The sequence below is a fragment of the Amblyomma mixtum genome, chromosome 1 (assembly GCF_055824585.1).
Source record: "Amblyomma mixtum isolate Tamu chromosome 1, ASM5582458v1, whole genome shotgun sequence".
Lineage (NCBI taxonomy): Eukaryota > Metazoa > Arthropoda > Arachnida > Ixodida > Ixodidae > Amblyomma > Amblyomma mixtum.
The window spans coordinates 185,654,395-185,672,887 of NC_143012.1; the positions used below are offsets into that span (position 1 = coordinate 185,654,395).

The window sequence follows — 18,493 nt, forward strand, 5'->3', positions numbered from 1 at the left end:
AAAGTTGGCTTTGTACAGCATGTTGCTGCGCATACAAAACGAGGACTGCATTCTGGCGAACGGCTGCAGAACCTCCGTGGCACGAGCTTCCAGGAAGTTGATGAGGGGTTTCGGCGCCGGGTCCTCACTTTGCTGACTTGAAATAGTCGCTGCGTATACGGCTGCGATGAGAGGAAAGTCCGGTTCGTCGTCGTCGTGCGCAGCCTCGACTGGATTTCTGTACAAGCAGTCGGCATCTTTCTGCTGGCGGCCTGATTTATACACGATGCACATGACGAACTCCTGACGATGTAAGCTGCGACGACCAAGGCGGCCAGAAGTATCGCGGTCCGTCAGCCAGCAGAGGAAGTGGTGGTCGGTTATGACTTGAAAATGCCGGCAGTACAGGTATGGTCGATATTTCATTAGTGCCATACCATGGCGAGACATTCTTTTTCGGTGTTGGAATAAATAGATTTAGCGCCAGACAAATTGCGGCTGGTGCATGCTGTCACGTGCTCAGCGCCGTCCTGCCAATGAGCGAGAACAGCACCGAGGCCCACGTTGCTGGCAACTGTGTGGATGAGAATCTCCGATGGAGAATCGAAATGACAGAGGACAGGCGTGGTTTGACGGCGGCGCCGTAATATATCAAATGCCTGCTGCTGCTGTTCTGTTCACGCAAACGGGACTTCCTCTGTTGTAAGACGAGTCAACGGTACAGAAAGTCGGGAAAAGATGGCAATGAACCGCAGGTAATACGCCAAAGGCCCATAAAACGCCTGACCGTTTTCTTGTCCGAAGCAGTGGGAACGTTGGCGACGGCAGCTGCTTTAGCAGGATCCGGCAGGATTCCGCGATGGCTGACGACATGGCCCAGGACAAGGATCTCCTCTTAACCAAAGTGGCATTTCTCTGGCTTTAATGTCAGGCCGGCAGATCTTATAGCCTGTAGCACGGTCAAGAGGCGCTAGGAGGTGTTCTTCGAACGTTGGCAGAAATGCAATTTCGTCCAGGAATACCAAGCACGGCAGCCATTTCAGGCCCGACCATAAAGCGTCCATCATTGTCTGAAATGTTGCCGGAGCTGAATACAAACCGAAAGGAAGGACCTTGAACTCCTAAACGCCACCCGGCGTCACGAACGCCGTCTTCTCGCGATCCAGCTGGTGAGCTTCGATCTGCCAGTAATAACTTTTTAAGTCCAGCGAAGAAAAGTAGAGAGCGTGCCGCAGCCGGTCAAGAGAGTCGTCAATGCGTGGTAACAAGTAGACGTCTTTTTTGTAACATGGTTAAACTTTTGGTAGTGAACGGAAAATCGCAGTGCCATATTTCTTCTTAACCAAAAACACAGGCGAAGCCCACGTGCTCTTCGATGGCTGGTTAACACCATCCTGTAGCATTTCTTGGACTTGCTAAGCTATGGCTTCACGCTCGCGCAATGAGACACGGTATGGGTTTTGGTCGAACCGGCAGGGTACTGTAGTCAGTTATTATGCGGTCCTTAGCGAGAGGCGTCTGTTTGACAGCCGACTTAGACAGAGAAACAGTCCTGGAACTGAAGCAAAAGGCCGACTAGGCTTTCCCTCTCGCTAGGGGGGTAAGCCAGGGTTCACGTCGAGGACCAACTGGGATGTGCGACAGGTGGACGTTTCGCTCTGGAGGGCAAGACAGTCGTGAGTTTCGGCGATACCCTCGAAGTATGCCACCGCGGTTCCCTTGGCCATGTGTTGCCGTTGGGTCCCGAAATTCGTTAGGACATCTGCCAGGCCGCTGCATAGGGTTACGATACCTCTCGCGATGCAGACCCTATGACAGAGCACAAGCGCAGTGTTCTGTTCTGCTACGCCATCAGCACTGCACGGGTCGTCACAAATGACACAAGCGAGGGCACAGGATCGTGCAGGCACGGTCACATCTGAGTCGATGATGCGAAGGGACGCCCTTTGTGGTTCGCTGTCGGCTGAAATTGTTCCCGGGCCCGAAAATGCCAGCAGATGACCAGAAAATGTCATGATGGCACCATGCTTGCGCAAGAAGTCCATTCCAAGGATCGGGTCCTTGCAGCAGTGCGGCAGAACAACAAAAGTGCCAACAAAAGCAGAATTGACAATGGTGACTCGAGCAGTGCACCTTCCAACAGGCGTCATGAGGTGACCGCCAGCAGTAAGAATTTCAGGTGCATCCCATTCTGTTTTTACCCATGCTGAGGCGATCCGCGAGGTGCTGAGTTTTATAGAAAAGTCCACGCCTCTATCCACTAAAGCAGTCACTGGGTGCCTGCCAACGTGAATGCGGATGTCGGCGCTGACAACTGCATCGGCGTCAGGGAAATTCGGTACCATAAAATCGGGCTGCGCCGGCATCGGGATCTTGGCATCGCGCTCCGGAGGCATTCGGAGATCTTCGTAATATTGTTACGTGGCGGCCAGCCGAAGAATGAGACGTGGTGAACCATGGCTATGAGATGGTTTAATGGCCGCTGGCCTAGCGCGGGCGCTCCATCCCGCGCCACTGCCAGCTTCGTCTTCGTCACACTACCCGGGGCCTCCGAGCGATCGTCGCGATCGGTGACGAACAGACGGCGAAATGGCGATGGTCTTGGGTGAAGGATCGAACAATATGTAGAAGATGGTGCAGTGCTGGCCGCCACGATGAGAAAGATGAGAGAATGAGTCCCGGTCCACGAAGCATCCGGGCCGCAGGGTGCCAGGAGCTGACGGCTGAGGTCCGTGGACGCACCGGACGGCAGGGGCAGGGGGGCGGTGTCCTCATGTGTGGGTCTTGAGTCGGTCGGGTCTCGGGTCGGTCGGGTCTCGGGTCGGGTCGGTGGGGTCTTCGGTCGTCGTGTCTTGCGGTCCGGGCGGGGGACGGGGCTGGGGTGAGCGGCGAGGTCGGTACAGGTCCGGCGGGCTGGGGCACGGCCGGGCGGCGCGGACCAGGCACTCACCGCCGACATCCACGGCAGGCGCAGGACACCGAAGATCCGTGACCAGGATGGCGATGAAGGGACCCCAGCACCTCACACCAAATGTGAGGTGCTCGCACATACGACAGTGTGCGCCGTCGGTTCTTTTGGCCAGGCCTATACCGCGCCGTCCGCCGCTACGTGGCTGCTTGTGACCGCTGTCAACGCCGGAAAAAGCGATCAGTTTCACCAGCTGGACTTCTGCAGCCGATCGACATCCCCATAGACCCATTTTCTCGTGTGGGTCTGGATCTTCTAGGGCCTTTTCCGCTGTCCGCATCGGGGAACAAATGGATTGCGGTGGCCACTGATTACACCACACGCTACGCGGTCACACGAGCACTACCAACCAGTTGTGCAACTGATGTTGCTGCTTTCCTCCTCAACGACGTTATACTCGTGCATGGAGCTCCCCGCCAACTGCTCACCGACCGTGGCCGTTGCTTTCTTGCGCGTATAGTCGACGAGATCCTGCGGTTGTGCAACGTTCGTCATTCTTTCACGACTGCCTACCATCCACAGACGAACGGGCTTACCGAACGCCTTAACCGGACATTGACTGACATGCTGTCCATGTACGTTTCTGATGACCACCGCGACTGGGACATCACGCTGCCATTTGTGACATTTGCATACAATTCTTCGCGTCAAACCACTACCGGCTACTCCCCCTTCTATCTTCTATACGGCCGTGACCCTCTGCTTCCTTTTGACAGCCTGCTCCCTTCAGTCGCCACTGCCAGCTCATATGCTCGTGACGCCATAGCCCGAGCTGATGCTGCCCGCGTTGTTGCACGCAACCGACTCACAGCCTCCCAGAACTCCCAGAAACGTCGCTATGATTCCTGTCATCGCAACCCCCAGTATTCTTGCGGCTCTCTCGTGCTGCTTTGGACCCCAGCTCGCCGCGTGGGCCTCTCGGAAAAGCTTTTGCCCCGTTATACAGGACCCTACCGTATTTTACGACAAGTGACTCCAGTGACATACGAAATTGCACCCTTGAATCCCGCACGCCATACCTCTACACATCACCCTCTGGGCAACACAACAATCGGTTGGAGACATCGAGACCAACCTGCAACAAGCGGCAGCTATTGTGGACGAATACGCTCGTCGCTGTGGTCTTGAATGCTCCCCGAGCAAATAGGAATTTGTGCACATACGCCCCAACTCAAAGTGCACAACCAAAATTACCCTTTCCCTACTTAGCGGACCGATACCTGAACACGAGGAGATCCGGGTACTGGGGCTTTTCATTCATCATAGGCGCAAGATAGACACTACCCTAAACAAGCTACGTAAGGTGGGGGACCAGGTGGGTCGGATGCTCCGCCGGGTGTCCAATAAAAGGGGGGGACTACGATGCAAAGATGCCCTGCGGCTAGCCAATGCATTCGTGACCAGCCGTATTTTATATTCGGCTCCCTACCTCCACCCACGCAAATGCGATGAGAATGCCTTAGAAGTAGTTCTCCGCAAGATTTATAAGAGAGCGCTCGACCTCCCCATAACGACGTCCAACAAGCGTCTCCTCGGTCTGGGGATGACCAACACCTTTGGGGAGTTACGAGAAGCTCATCTTAACAATCAATACTTGCGCCTAAGCAAAACACCTGCGGGGAGCCGCCTTCTGACCCGCTTACACATATCCTACGCAACACATACAGAAGAACGGGTCCGCATCCCTGAAGCCTGGCGCTTTGCACTCCAGGTGCGACCCCTTCCGAAGAACATGACTGCAGACACCCATGATGGTCGCCGTCTCGCGCGGGCGGAGGCTATGTCTCAGCAATATGGCCATAAGCCAGGTGTCTTCTATGTAGATGCGGCCGGCCCACACCATGGGGGTTGGTACACGGCGGCCGTCATCCACCAAAACACTACAGTTCAGGGCCTTACTTTCCGTGCCCCAAACATTACATTTGCGGAAGAGATCGCCATTGCACTGGCCGCCGCAGATCCAGAGTCCCGAGTCATTATTACGGACTCCAGGGGCGCCTGCCGCAATATTGAGCAAGGGTATATTCCAGACCGTGCTTTCAAAATTCTCCACGCATGCGAATACACAAGGTTTCCGACCCATCGTACCATCGTGTGGGCTCCGGCTCATGCGGGTCTTGAGGGGAACGAGGCAGCCGACGCTGCCGCCCGCGCGCTTACTCACCGGGCGTCGCCTCATCCGCAGCCTGATCCGGAATTCAATTTCAATCCGGCCATCACCTTTAAAGAGATCACCTCTCTTTATCAAAATTTTCATGGTCTCTATCCCCCTCCCTGTAAAGGCCTCACCAGGGTGGAGGAGCGCTGGCTTCTCCGCCTCTATACCAATACTGTACTGTGCCTACCCACCCCACCTCCACCCCACTCGAGAGGACTGGGAAGCTGCCCTGCGCGGCTGCTCCGAACTCCATGCCCAACAGGCATTGGTAGCTAGAGCCAGGGCCGCTGCGGAAGCTACAGGTATCCCGGACTAGGGATCCCTCCTAGTGTTTGTAAGGGGCGGGCCCTTCCGGCTCGCCCCATCGACCTCTCACTGTAAATAGGAATAAAAGTTTTCCTCCTCCTCCTCTTCTACACCTCGCACTGACACGGTCCATGTTGCACGCCTCAAGCCGTACTACACGGACCCTGGTTTGGGCTAGTTCGCACCGGGACGTGCTTTTCAGCCGGCGGGGGAAGAAGAAGAAGAGGAGGTTCCGCTCCGGCCGCCTTTCGGTACTGTCACCGCTTCTCGGCTTCTTTTCATGCGCAACAAGCGCCCAAGAGCTCACCTCTTATGTACAACGTTTCCTAAAGGTGAGCGCTTTCCAACCGCTACAACCATTACTAGATCCAGTCCTCACTTCTGACCGCACCGACGTCGTAAAGTTCGCTCCTCGCCAGCCGCCGCGCTGGGCCTCGCCTCGCTGGAGGCTAGGCCTATCACCGGCAGCGCACCTACCCCAACAGCCATGGAGGTGCAAGCGCAGGGCGACAACCTCGACCCTGAAACGTCCAGACCCAGTGAGTGGACCGCAGTACTCCGCGCATACCAGGTTCGAGAACCAAGCCCGAATACCCTGGTTGGACCCACACAAACAGCCGTGTCCGCCGTCGGTGCTCAGGCCGAGGCTGCCCCTGCGCCCTTTAAGCCGACGTACCGTGCTCAACAACAACAGCTGCGCGTGTCGCACGCAGTCTCGCAGCGAAGTAAACACCTTGCTTCACTCCCGCCCGGCACTATACGGGTAGTTTTTCGACCGAGAGGCGGGCTCGCTTTGAACGGAGCCATGGCGCAGCCCCTTATGCAAGCCCTGCAAGTCACCGCCGATGGCCGGGACCTAGGGGACATTCACCTCCGGATCCATCCTACGAATAACACATTCACCGTCGCTACCCACCAGGAGACCACCGCCCTGCACCTCGTCCAACTCAAGGAAGTGGTGCTCCAAGGAACCAGTTACCCTATCGCCGCCTACATCGCACCGCCGCCCGCAGCGGTACGTGGAGTCATCTCGCAGGCCTACTGGGCGGAAACCCCGGAGCAGATGCTACGAGACCTCCAGACCCGCAACCCGGACGCTGATATTATCGCAGCACGCAGAATGGGGAGGACGCTCTCCATATTAATCACTTTTGCGCATGGACCAGTCCCTCATACCATACGCTACATGAGTGTGGTTTATAGATGCACGGCGTACAAGGGCAGTCCAGATGCCTGCACCAACTGTCGCCGACCGGGCCACAGATATGATGTCTGCCCCCACCCCAAGACTGGTCTCTGCACGCGGTGCGGGGACAAGCATGACCCGCAAGCTGTTCCTTCCTGCATCCCGATCTGCATTCTGTGTGGGGGCGAGCACCTCACGGGTACCGGCTCATGCAAGGCAAGACATACAACTCCGAAACAACGCAGCCCGCCGCCACAGAAAACAAAGCCCTTTAGCAAGAAGGACTTTCCCCCGCTGCAAACGACCCTTCCCACTACCTCTACGTGGGCCTCCAAGGCCGCCAGGACTCATTCGCCGACCTCCCAGGACCACGAAGTGACTGCTCTGCGGGAAGAGGTAAGGCAGCTCAAGGCAGCCATCTCTACCTCCACCCGCGCTGTACCCTCAACTCCTCCACCCTCATCCTCTCCACCTGTCGAACCTCCTTCGAAAAAGAGGAGGCCTGATGAGACGCCAGCACAACCCATAGACTTGGAAGCAAAATTTCAGGACTTCGCCAAAAACTTAGAATCTAGGCTCGCAGAGCGCATTACTGCACAGGTCACTGCACAGTGCCAAATTCTGATTGAAACTACCATTACCCGTTTAATGGATACTGTCATAACTAGCATCATGGCCAAGGTAGAGGAGCGTTTACCTCTCTTTGTTCATAGCCTCTCACCGGCCTCTCCTCCCACAGTGCCACCCTCCACACCCCTCCTTCGCCCCTCCACCCTACAGCATGGCCCCTCCGACGGACCATAATTCTTTACATATTATTCAATGGAACTGCAGGGGCTTTCGGCGTAAGCGCGATCCTCTGCTGCAGATTATCGCTACCTCCTCATGCCCACCAGACATCATCGCAATTCAGGACGCAAACGTTTGCAAACAACTTCCAGGATACGCTCTTATCCCCTCGGACTCTACTGATCTTCCTCGGGTGGTTACATACGTCTGTAACTCTTTGCATTACATGGAACACACAATTACCACCTATCGCTCACACCATCATCGAAATTTTACCTCCAACCCCTGCTCAATCTCCCTTGTTCGTTCTTAACTGCTATCTTCTACCACGGCAGCCAGTTAATCTACTCCCTCCACTCCTCAAATCCCTGACGCAATTGGCTGGATCAAATCCCCTACTCATTGCCGGTGACTTCAACTGCGCACACGTGGACTGGGGCTATCGGCGCACAAACCACAGAGGCACAGTTCTCTGCAATGAAATGATGGTGCTCCACTTGTCCATCTTTAATGATTTCAGCCTGCCTACGCGGGTTGGTAACAGTGTTACTACAGATACCAGCCCAGATCTCACGCTTGGAAGAAATGTGGCCCACCTGCAGTGGGAAAGAACCCAAACCACACTAGGCAGCGACCACCACCTAATTCGCATAACACTAAGCTATCGCCGCCCTCAGCGCAAATTTACCGTTAGACAAACTAATTGGGACCAGCTACGAAAATTTCGCCAGGAACATGTACAGTCAACACAGGTACCCTTCGACCTAGACACCTGGACTACCCAGTTACAGGAGGACATTCGCCAACATACCCAAACGCTAGACACTACCCCAGACACCCCCGTAATTGACAGTAAGCTCGCGCACCTCCTTCAAGCTCAAGAACGCATAACACACAGATGGAAAACTCAAAAACACAATAGGAAACTAAAACTCAAACTGGCACAGCTTCAGACCCAAATAGAACACCACAGTACCACTCTTTGCAAAGCTAACTGGAATCAGATTTGTGACAATCTCCGCGGCAATATCTCCACAACCCGTGCCTGGCACCTCTTACGCCACATGCTAGACCCCACGAAATCTAAAACCCAGACACGCCTTAGCATTCGCCGCCTTACTCATAACCACAGGCAGGACACGAACGCCTTCCTCGCTCAGGTGAAATCAACATATACCACCCCAGGTGACCCTTGCAAGCACCCCGAGTACACGGGTCCACCTCAACCCCAGCTTGACGCCCCTATTACAGAGGCGGAATTTCGGGCAGCCCTTTTGAAATTACGCAATACTGCACCCGGGGAAGATCAAATTACCAATGCTGCCATCCGAAACCTTGACGATGCCTCCATATCTCATCTAGTCACCCACTTTAACGAGTGCTGGAAGTCAGGTACACTCCCTGCCACCTGGAAGCATGGAAAAATCATATTTATTCCTAAACCCCACAAACCCATCAACATAGAGAATATCCGACCAATTTCTCTGACATCTTGTCTCGGCAAGGCATTCGAACACATAATTCTTGCCCGACTAACCACGTACATGGAAGACAACCACCTTTTTCCGCACAGCATGGTGGGCTTTCGTGCGCATCTATCAGCACAGGATGCCCTACTACAAATTACACATGACGTGCTTGATGACACGATCCCCCACATCACTAAAGCTCACAAAGGCATTTGACAGGCACCTCACAAAGTCATTTGACAGGATTCGACACGATGCCATTTTGCGAGAACTACAGGCACTACAGGTAGGCTCAAATACCTACAACTACGTTCGCGCCTTTCTCTCGGGCCGCACTGCCTCCCTGCACATAGCTGAGCTGAGCACACCACCTTATACACTCGGCGAGCTTGGAACACACCAAGGCGCGGTCCTCTCCCCCCTTCTATTTAATATTGCTCTCATCCCCCTAGCTCATAAACTCGCTTTCATCCCACACCTAAGGCATACCTTGTACGCTGATGATATTACGGCATGGACCACTCACGGATCAGATGGAGAAATTGAGGAAACTCTTCAATTAGCAGCTGACACCATCTCCGCTCATGCGTCATCTATTGGGCTCGAATGCTCCCCCTCTAAATCCGCGCTTCTCCTCATAAGACCGAAATCTGCACCTAATTCGCCCATTCAAATCACTTTACAAGGAACCCCTATCCCCGTCACCCCCACCCTCCGTATCCTTGGCCTTTACTTGCAGGATTCCGGACGCAATGATCATACCCTTAAAACACTCAAGGCCTCCACGCAATCCGTGTTGCAACTTCTACGCCGCGTATCCTCCCTGCACAAAGGTTTAGACGAAGCGGATAGCATGAAAGTAGTGCATGCTTTTACACTTAGCCGCATTTTATACGCCGCCCCATATCTTAAGCTGAACCGCATAGAAACAGAGCGAGTGAACGCCATGATTCGTCTAGCAACCAAGGCAGCCTTAAACCTACCCCGCAGCACTAGCACAGCCAAGCTCCTTGAATTAGGCATGCATAACACCATTCAGGAACTAGTAGACGCGCACCTTCAGACACAGTATCTAAGACTTGCCGCGAGCGCAACTGGCAGGCATATCCTCGCTTCCCTTCGCATCAACATTCCCGCTAATCAGACATCCCTTATAGCCATTCCTCGACACATTCATACCCCCCTCGTTGTGAAACCCCTTCCCCGGAACATTCATCCCCAGTACCACATCCCTCGCCGCATGGCTCGCGCTACGGCCCTACACAAGTATTACGGACAAGCCCAGGACGCCATTTGGGTAGACACCACGTGCACAACTCATGAAGCTGTAGCAGTTGGTTACAATCCAGCCCTAGCACAGCCCCTCACACACCGCCTTCCCTCGGGCTGTACGTCTGAGGAGGCAGAGGAAACCGCCATCGCCCTAGCCCTTGTACATTCCAATGCAAACTACATCTTTAGCGACTCCAAAACGGCTCTGTTCAACTTCGCGAGAGGCAGGATTCACGCCCCTGCTTGGAAGTTGTTGAACACCCCCTCCAAAAACTTACCACGCAGGGTAGAGCTCCAGTGGGTGCCGGCTCACTCTGGGAATCCAGGAAACGAGGCTGCCGATAAATTGGCCCGAGGTTTGATTTGCCGGGCTCAGGACGGCCTCGGTCCAGGTTTCTCGAGAGAGCGGGCGCACACCTTTGCAGAGCTCACGCAAATGCCCCGCTTGGACCGTCGGACTTACCCTCCTCCACACCCCTCCCTTACCCATTCCCAACAGATCCTCTGGAGACGCCTCCAGACCCGCTCTCTCTCATCCCCTCAGCTGCTATCTCTCTACTGTGGCACCTCCCCTGCATGCACCCTGTGCGGCGACCCTCACGCCACACTCTCCCACATCCTTTTCGGCTGCCCTGCTGATCCTCCCCCGCAGGGACAGCCCGCGTTATCAAGTTGGGAGGACTGGGAGGTCGTGCTCTCGTCTCCGGACCCGCCATCGCAGCTTGCTGCGGTGCTTCGGGGTGCCGACGTCATGGACAAACACCGCATGAACGTTACGACGTAGAGTGGGACCGTGCGGTGGTCCAGGGACCCAAGGGGGGTCTAAACACACTTGCCATGATAAAGTTTTTCTCTCTCTCTCTCAGCCGGCGGGGTAGTGTTGCATTAGGCGGTGCATGCACTGATATGCGCATCAGGAAAGACGAAGACGAAGCTGGCAGTGGCGCGGGACGGAGCGCCCGCGCTAGGCCAGCGGCCATGAAACCATCTCATAGCCATGGTTCACCACGTCTCATTCTTCGGCTGGCCGCCACGTAACAATATCTACTGTCAGTAACCTTCACCCTGAGGTTGCCGCTGTCAGTTTCCCCGCCGCAGGCTTAGAGACCAGCCCCACAGTCCATCTGCGAACACCTGGCGGCTGGGCGACGTGATGCGTGCGGGATATGGAGATTGTTCTCGGCGAGTAGAGGTAGTGTCATGGGCAGAAAGGTATTCCTCTATTTCGTGGGGTCGCTCACCGAAACGGTAAATGGAAGCATTACGTGGGAAACCCCGGACGCCGATTTCCCGGTAAGGGCAACGGCGATACAGGAGGCCGGCATCCCCGCAATGGTAGTAGAGCGGCTGATGGTCAGAAGTGCGCCAAACAGCCGCCTCCCGTTCTGGTGGACGCACGGCAGGTCCTCGCTCGGGTCGCTGGTAAAATACGGAGGCGGAGCGGTTGGCGCCGGAGTGGTAGGCGGCGGCGGTTGGTATGGCAAACGTTGCATATGTCGCAACTCAGAACGGAGAGCAGCGGCGTAGCTCATTGGGCATGGCTCCGGCATTACTGGAGGAGGGGGTGAAAATGCTTGGAGGATCTCGTCCCGCACTGTACACGGGCCGGCATCGGGTGATGAACAACGTTTATTCCCGATAAGATGGCATATATATACAGTGCGCTGACGTACTCAGTCATGCGCAGATTACGCTGCAGCGAGTGACGTCAGACTTGCTCGGCTCTGCTACATCTTCCCTTCTTCGAGCAAACCGTGTTCAGCGTCGGTAGAGGGTACCGACAAGGTTCACGTCGCAACCTTGTACTTCGACGTAGCTCTTGGCCGGGCTCTGTGCAAGGGTCTTCTTGAGGGCGGAACTGGTTTCCTGTTGCGGACCAATCAGTCGTAGATGTTCTCGTGTGCGTCGAATTTCCCTGCCGTCTTCCGTTTTGAGGATCACCGAGCGAGGTTCGTTAGCTGGCCTGAGGACGACAGCTGGAGACCAGGTCCGGTTGATTGTGTCATACACGGTGACCTGCTGGCCTGGCGTCGCAGGTGGCAGGTACCTGCTGCCACGGTTGTAGTACGTCTTTTGGCGTTGGCGTATCTCACGAAGCCGACTGTGGACCACGTTGCTGGGTATAGCTTGTGGCTCCAAATGGCTTGTAGGCACCGGGAGAGGAGTCCGTGTTTGGCGTCCCATTAGCCTCTGCACAGGGGACTGTAGCGCATCATCACGCGGTGTATTGCGCCATTCCAGCAATGCCATCTGAAATGCAGGCGTTTTAAGGGAACATTTTTTTAGAAGCTTCTTGGCTTCCTGCACCGCTCTTTCCGTCATGCCGTTAGACCGCGGGTGGTAGGGGCTTGACGTGACTTGGGCGATACCTAGGCTGTTCAGAAAATCTTTAAACTCACGGCTGTTAAAGGGCGGTCCATTATCACTGCATAACTTCACAGGCAAGCCATGAACAGAGAAAATTTCAGAGCACCAGGAGATCAGCGAGGTTGCTGTGGTGGTGCGAAGTTCCCGCAGTTCGAAAAAAAACGTAAAAGTCGACGATAAGGGCAAATTCGCGACCTTCGTAAAAGAACAAGTCAATGCCAACAACTTGCCAGGGTAGGGTGGGAACGTCGTGACTTAAAAGGGGCATTTTGGCGTTTCGCGGCTGATTTTTGAGACACACCTTGCAGCCTTTGCAGAATTGATCAATGTCGCTTGCCATGTTCGGCCAGAACATTACGTTCTTAGCCCTTGCCTTCATTTTATCCGCTCCAGCGTGTGCCGCGTGAAGGAGGCGGATCATGTCGTTTCTTTTTGACTCCGGTATGATTACCTTGTTGCTGCGAAACACGAGGCCATCCTGCGCGTGTATCTCGTCGCTAATGGCTGCGTTTGGGCGAGTTGGTTAGACATGTTAAACCTGGAAAGCGCATAAAAACAAAGGACAACAGAAAGAGACAGACACACGAAGGTCCGGACACGAAGGACCCCCAGTAGGTCCGAAGTTGCTCTGGGACTTCGAGCTTATGAAGAGGCCAATCTGTCTCTGCATATTCCCGCAGCTTTGTCAGGTTGGTGTCGTCACCGGCTGCTGCAAGCAAGTCTTTCAAACAGTGCTCGGAGGCTGAAACGCAATCAAGAACATTGACTTGAAATTGCTCGTGTTCTTCCATGCATGCCTTACTGGGAAAACGGGATAAAGCATCTGCTAGGAACAGTTCTTTTCCAGGTTTATACGTCACGATGATGGGGTAACGTTGCAACGTCAGTCGCATGCGTTGCAAGCGTAGCGGGCACTGGTGTAGTGGTTTACTGAATATGGCCTCCAGTGGCCGATGGTCTGTCTCAACTGTCACTGCATGCTGTCCAAATAGATAATCATGAAACTTTGTGCAGCCGTGCACTATCGCGAGAGTTTCCTTTTCTATCTGAGCATATCTTTGCTGGGAATCTGTGAGTGACCGTGAGGAAAACGCAACGGGGTGCGCTTCTTGCATCAGGACGGCGCCTACCCCGAACTGACTTGCATCAACTGATAAGGTAACTGCTTTCTTGGGGTCAAAATAACGAAGGATCGGGGCTGTTATCAGAGCCTGGCGCAACTTTTCGAAGCTTTCTTGCTGCTTTTCCGTCCATACCCATGCAATTTCTTTGCGCAGCAAAGACCGAAGAGGGGCGGTCACTACAGACATGTTAGGGATGAAACGTTGCACAAAATATATTGTGCCCAAAAAAACTTGCAGTTCCTTACTATTCTTTGGTGCTGGCATTTCCAGAATATCTTGCACGCGTTGTGGATCTACTCGCAGGCCGTCCACAGTGAGCACGTGTCCCAGGTAGCGTACCTCAGTCTGGAAAAATGAACATTTCTTCGAGTTCAGTTTCAAGTTATGTTCGCGACAGCGCGTTAAAAGAAGCTGTAAGTGGTAGTCGTGCTCTTCTTTTGTCTTGCCCCATAATAGGATGTCATCCATTACTACTGCAACGTTTGGCAAACCTTCTAGCACGCGGTGCATCGCTGCCTGAAACACTTCCGGGGCTGAGGCAATTCCGAAAGGCATACGCAGGAAGCGATATCGTCCGTAAGGTGTGCTCATTGTGCACAGCTTCGAACTTGCGTCGGTTAGTTTGATTTGCCAGAATCCTGACGCTGCGTCTAGAGTTGTAAAGAACTTTGCTCCGGCAAGTCTAGGCACAACATCTTCAAGGGTCGGCATGGGGTAGTTCTCTCGTAGCAAAGCTTTGTTTAGTGCTGTGGGGTCTAGGCAGATGCGCACTTTTTCTTTCTTAAGCACCGTGACCATATGACTGGACCATTCTGTTGGCTCATTTACCTTGGATATGACTCCTTGTTCTTCCATGCGCTGGAGCTCCTCTTTGACTTTTTCTCGGAGGGCCACCGGAACTCTCCTTGCCGGCACGACAACTCCCACGGATCCGGGCTTTAGCTTCATCGCGTACTCAATGCCTTTTAACTGCCCCAGTCCACTGAAAACATCTTCAAACGATTGCGCTGCTGGGTGCAACGGGTCGGCATGCACATTTTGCACGCGACAAATAAAACCGAGTCGTTCAGCAACTGATCCACTGAGAGTCACGGGCACGTGTTGGTCGACCACGAAAAACGTCTCTTCGTGCACTTTGTCGTTTGCGCGCAAATGCAGCCTAATTTTTGTTTTGGCCAAAGTTTTATGGCCGAAGAACGCTGTTAACGTTACGCGACATTCTTGGTGCGGTTTCCTCGGCAGTTTGTCGACATCCTTGCTTGAAATTACACAGCAGTTAGCTCCTGTGTCCAGCTTGCACGTGTATGGGCGTCCTTCGATGTAAACTGTCGCGCTCCAATGGTCTGAGGCTAGGGCACCGACGGTCAAAGTTTGCAAAATGAAATCACTGTCATCGTCGTCTTGCAGTTGGCGCAGTTCTTTTTTCGTACCTCTGTCCTGACGGGGCGCCAGTGCTTTGCATGCTTGAGCGAAGTGATTACGCCCACCGCAATTCGTGCACACCTTCCCTTGAGCCGGGCACATCACGCCACGGTGAGTGAGATAACCACAACGACTGCAAGGCCGTTTTCGCGGCCCGACCGCATGAACTACTGCGTCGCCTGCTGTTTCGGTGCCGTCACTGATTTCCTTAAACTGCTCCTTTCCTTGTTCGTGGGCTCGGCATATTGTAACTGTCTTCTCATACGACGGGTTTTCGGCAATAAGCTTTTGCTGTAAGCCTTTGTCTTGCACTCCCAGGATAATCCGGCTGCGGAGCAAGCGGTCTTCCAAGTCTCCGAACTCGCAGTTTTTTGCTAGTAGCTTTAGGTCTGTCAGCCAGTCGTTAAAAGGTTCCCCTTGTTTTTGGTCTCTTGATCCGAAGCGGAACTCATGGAATGTCAGGTTCGTCGATGGTTTGTAGAATTCCTCAAACTTTTCAAGCAAAATGTCGACGTCGTTCTTGTCCTCTTCCCCGTCGAATTTGAAAGTGCTATAAGTTTTCCTGCCGTCTTCTCCAATCGTTACAAGTAACGTCGCTGCTTGCACTTCTTTAGGCTGTTTGCTTAACTGGGTGGCCGTGGAAAACAGCATGAACTCACTTTTCCATGTTTTCCAAGCAGTCCATGCGTCGCCCGAGGTATCCAGTGGTTTCGGGGCCTGGAGCAGCGTCGACGGGGCGGACATAGTGAATGGGCACCGCTGCCACCATGTACACGGGCCGGCATCGGGTGATGAACAACGTTTATTCCCGATAAGATGGCATATATATACAGTGCGCTGACGTACTCAGTCATGCGCAGATTACGCTGCAGCGAGTGACGTCAGACTTGCTCGGCTCTGCTACACGCACAACATTGGTAAGAGCCGCAGCTGTCAGATCAGACGAGGCGACGGCCAGTTTATGGAGCTCTTCACGGACAACCGCGCGTATGAGCTCACGCAACGACGAATTGTCGCTGGACACGCCCAAAGCGGCCGCACTGGCGCATGGCTCACCGCACAAGGGGTCATTTCGGTGGCAGCGCTGCTGCAAGGCCCGCACAACGGCGGTCGCATCTTTGATGAAGTCGGCTACAGTCTGCGGGGGATTTCGACCAAACTAGCGAAGAGTTGGTCCTTCACACCTTGCCTCAGGTGGCGGAGCTTCGTGGCGTCCGCCATATCTGGGTCAGCGCACCGACAAAGACGGTTCACGTGCTCGACGAACATGGCAACGTTCTCATTAGGCTTTTGTACGTGATTCTTCGGGAGGCGCCGTGCACGATACCGGTGCTTCGCGCTACCAAATCTGTCCCGGACCTGCTGGCGGAAAGTATCCCAGCTTTATATATCGGCCTCCCTGCTGTCGAATCAAGTTTTGGCTCCGTCTTCGAGTGCGAAATACGCGTTCCGCTACCTGTGCGCAGGGCTCCACTGGTTCAAATCGGAGACCCGCTCAAACTGGTCAAGCCAGCCTTCAACGTCTTCAAAAGTGGCGACATGGAAGCTGGCTGGCAAACGGGGTTGCTCAAACGTCAAGTGTGACGCTCTAGCCTGCGCCATGGTGGCATGCTCACCAGGTCGATGACTGCGTTCCTCTTTGTGGAGGAGACCAAGCTCTGGGACCAGTCCCAGGAGTGGGCGGCTGATACGGTGATTGGGCGGGCAGACAAGCGGTAGCTGGCCGGGACTCGATGAGCGGCTGTCTGAAGGGGTCCTGGACATGGGACGTCCAGCCCGCAACCTCCACCGGTGTCACCTAGCAGGTGGTGCTGGTAACTCGCGTTCAGATGGCAGAAAACAACCAACACCGAGAAGATGCCACAGCACACCGAGACAACGATGATGATGATGATGATGTCCTCAAGCTTAATGGCACATACCCACGGCGGGGTATTGGCCAGGGTGCATAGCGGATACAAACGCACTCGTGTACAGGGAATGGAGCATTTTGATAATTTTGGAGCACAAAGCTAGAATTTGTAAAAAACAAAAAATACGGAGAAGGAAAAGTAGTTAATTCCCATTCTAACAGAGGAATCTACCAGATGAAATTATATAATCATGAATATAATTGCACACTGGTTTCAGGGCATATACTTGGCGCTTGCCTCGAAGGATAGGAGAATCGGTATAGATAGAGGAAGCCCAAGGCGAGCGAGGGGGATCTCCAAGTAAATTCTACGGAGAGCAGCGAGCCGCCGCCGCCGTCTGCTTCTTCTTCAGAAGTGAACAGCGTTGCGCACGAGCTACGTGCAAATCGTATCCAGCAGTATTGAACGCCTTAGGTAGGGCTGAAAAAGGCCTAATACTATATATCTTCACCTCAGTATTTGTTTAATAAATCAGGACAATCCTCAAGAACAGTTATCTGGCTAAGCCCAAGGCGGGAACCGTACTAGGTCGGTTTCAGGGCACAAAATATCGCGCAAAACGACACCATAATCTGATGAACAAGGTGTCAAGTTCTTGGCTTACAGTGTGTAATATAGGAATCGCTCTATTATTATTTGCATCCTGTTTGGAGCATTTTTTAAAAATTGGGCTACTGATACCTTTAAGTGCTTTCACTAGTTTCACCTTTCAAATTTGAACGATATCGAGGCAGTGGCCAATATAGAGCAGGAGAACGTTTTTTAGTGGGTTCTACATAGTAAATCGCGGACTCTGGTTTTGTCGTAGCCTGACTGTATGGTACAAGGAATCAGTGCAAGTGTACCTTTTAGCCCAATGGACCCATGGTGCGGAAAATGCAGAAAGAAGTTGGACCGGTGGGTTAGAAGGCACATTTCATGAGGACGAATTGGCTTTTAGATTTCATTTGATGTAATTATAGTCTTCGCTATGCTAAAAGACATTCCAATACGGAAGTACTGGTGAAACTATCCGATATGTTCTTTAAAATTGCGCTGTCCGGAAGGTAGCGAATGAACACATTTCTTTTTATATTCTGAGTCTGACCAATTCTGCGGCAAAGAATTCTTTTCTTTGCTGCCCGAGCACAGTTGCCAGCTTATTCAGAAAACTCCGATATTTTCCTTTCAAGACCACATGCGAAGGATTCTTCTGACAACGCACCCTAGGCTTACGCTTTTCGCATATAAGCTGCAAGGCCTCCGTGAATATTCGTTTCTTAGCAGGGGTCCTACTATTCACTGGTACGGCCGCATGCGCCAGGGTGTTTTTTCAGCCGACCCTTGACATTAGCGGCGTATTGGAGGAAGGGTTAAAGCATGCTTGAAACGTCAGTTGGGTCTGCTTTTGTATAGGAACAGGTTTTATGGATGTCTTTAAGCCACCCATAATCGTGTTCATCAGTGAACGGCTGCGTGGGCGTGCGGCGTTCGTTAGGTTGATGAAATCTCACAGCAGCGGCTGTGTAGGGAACATACATCTTGCAAAATTTTAGCGCAA

The 18,493-nt window shown here is 53.5% G+C and overlaps 2 protein-coding genes across 2 annotated transcripts; one reads left to right on the forward strand and one right to left on the reverse strand.

Annotated features, from left to right (window-relative positions):
* The first annotated feature begins 5,663 nt into the window (after positions 1–5,663).
* On the forward strand, positions 5,664–10,987 carry LOC149370202 (uncharacterized). Its single transcript, XM_089582773.1, has 2 exons — positions 5,664–6,993; positions 10,780–10,987. Exons 1-2 carry the CDS (start codon positions 5,899–5,901, stop codon positions 10,909–10,911), a joined length of 1,227 nt encoding a protein of 408 aa, XP_089438899.1. The 5' UTR covers positions 5,664–5,898; the 3' UTR covers positions 10,912–10,987.
* An 898-nt stretch (positions 10,988–11,885) lies between these two features.
* On the reverse strand, positions 11,886–14,671 carry LOC149370203 (uncharacterized). Its single transcript, XM_089577227.1, has 5 exons — positions 14,447–14,671; positions 13,864–13,963; positions 13,092–13,236; positions 12,946–12,991; positions 11,886–12,329 (listed from the first exon to the last, which is right to left on the reverse strand). The coding sequence occupies exons 1-5, from the start codon at positions 14,564–14,566 to the stop codon at positions 11,886–11,888; spliced, it is 855 nt and encodes a 284-aa protein (XP_089433353.1). The 5' UTR covers positions 14,567–14,671.
* Between the last annotated feature and the right edge of the window lie 3,822 nt (positions 14,672–18,493).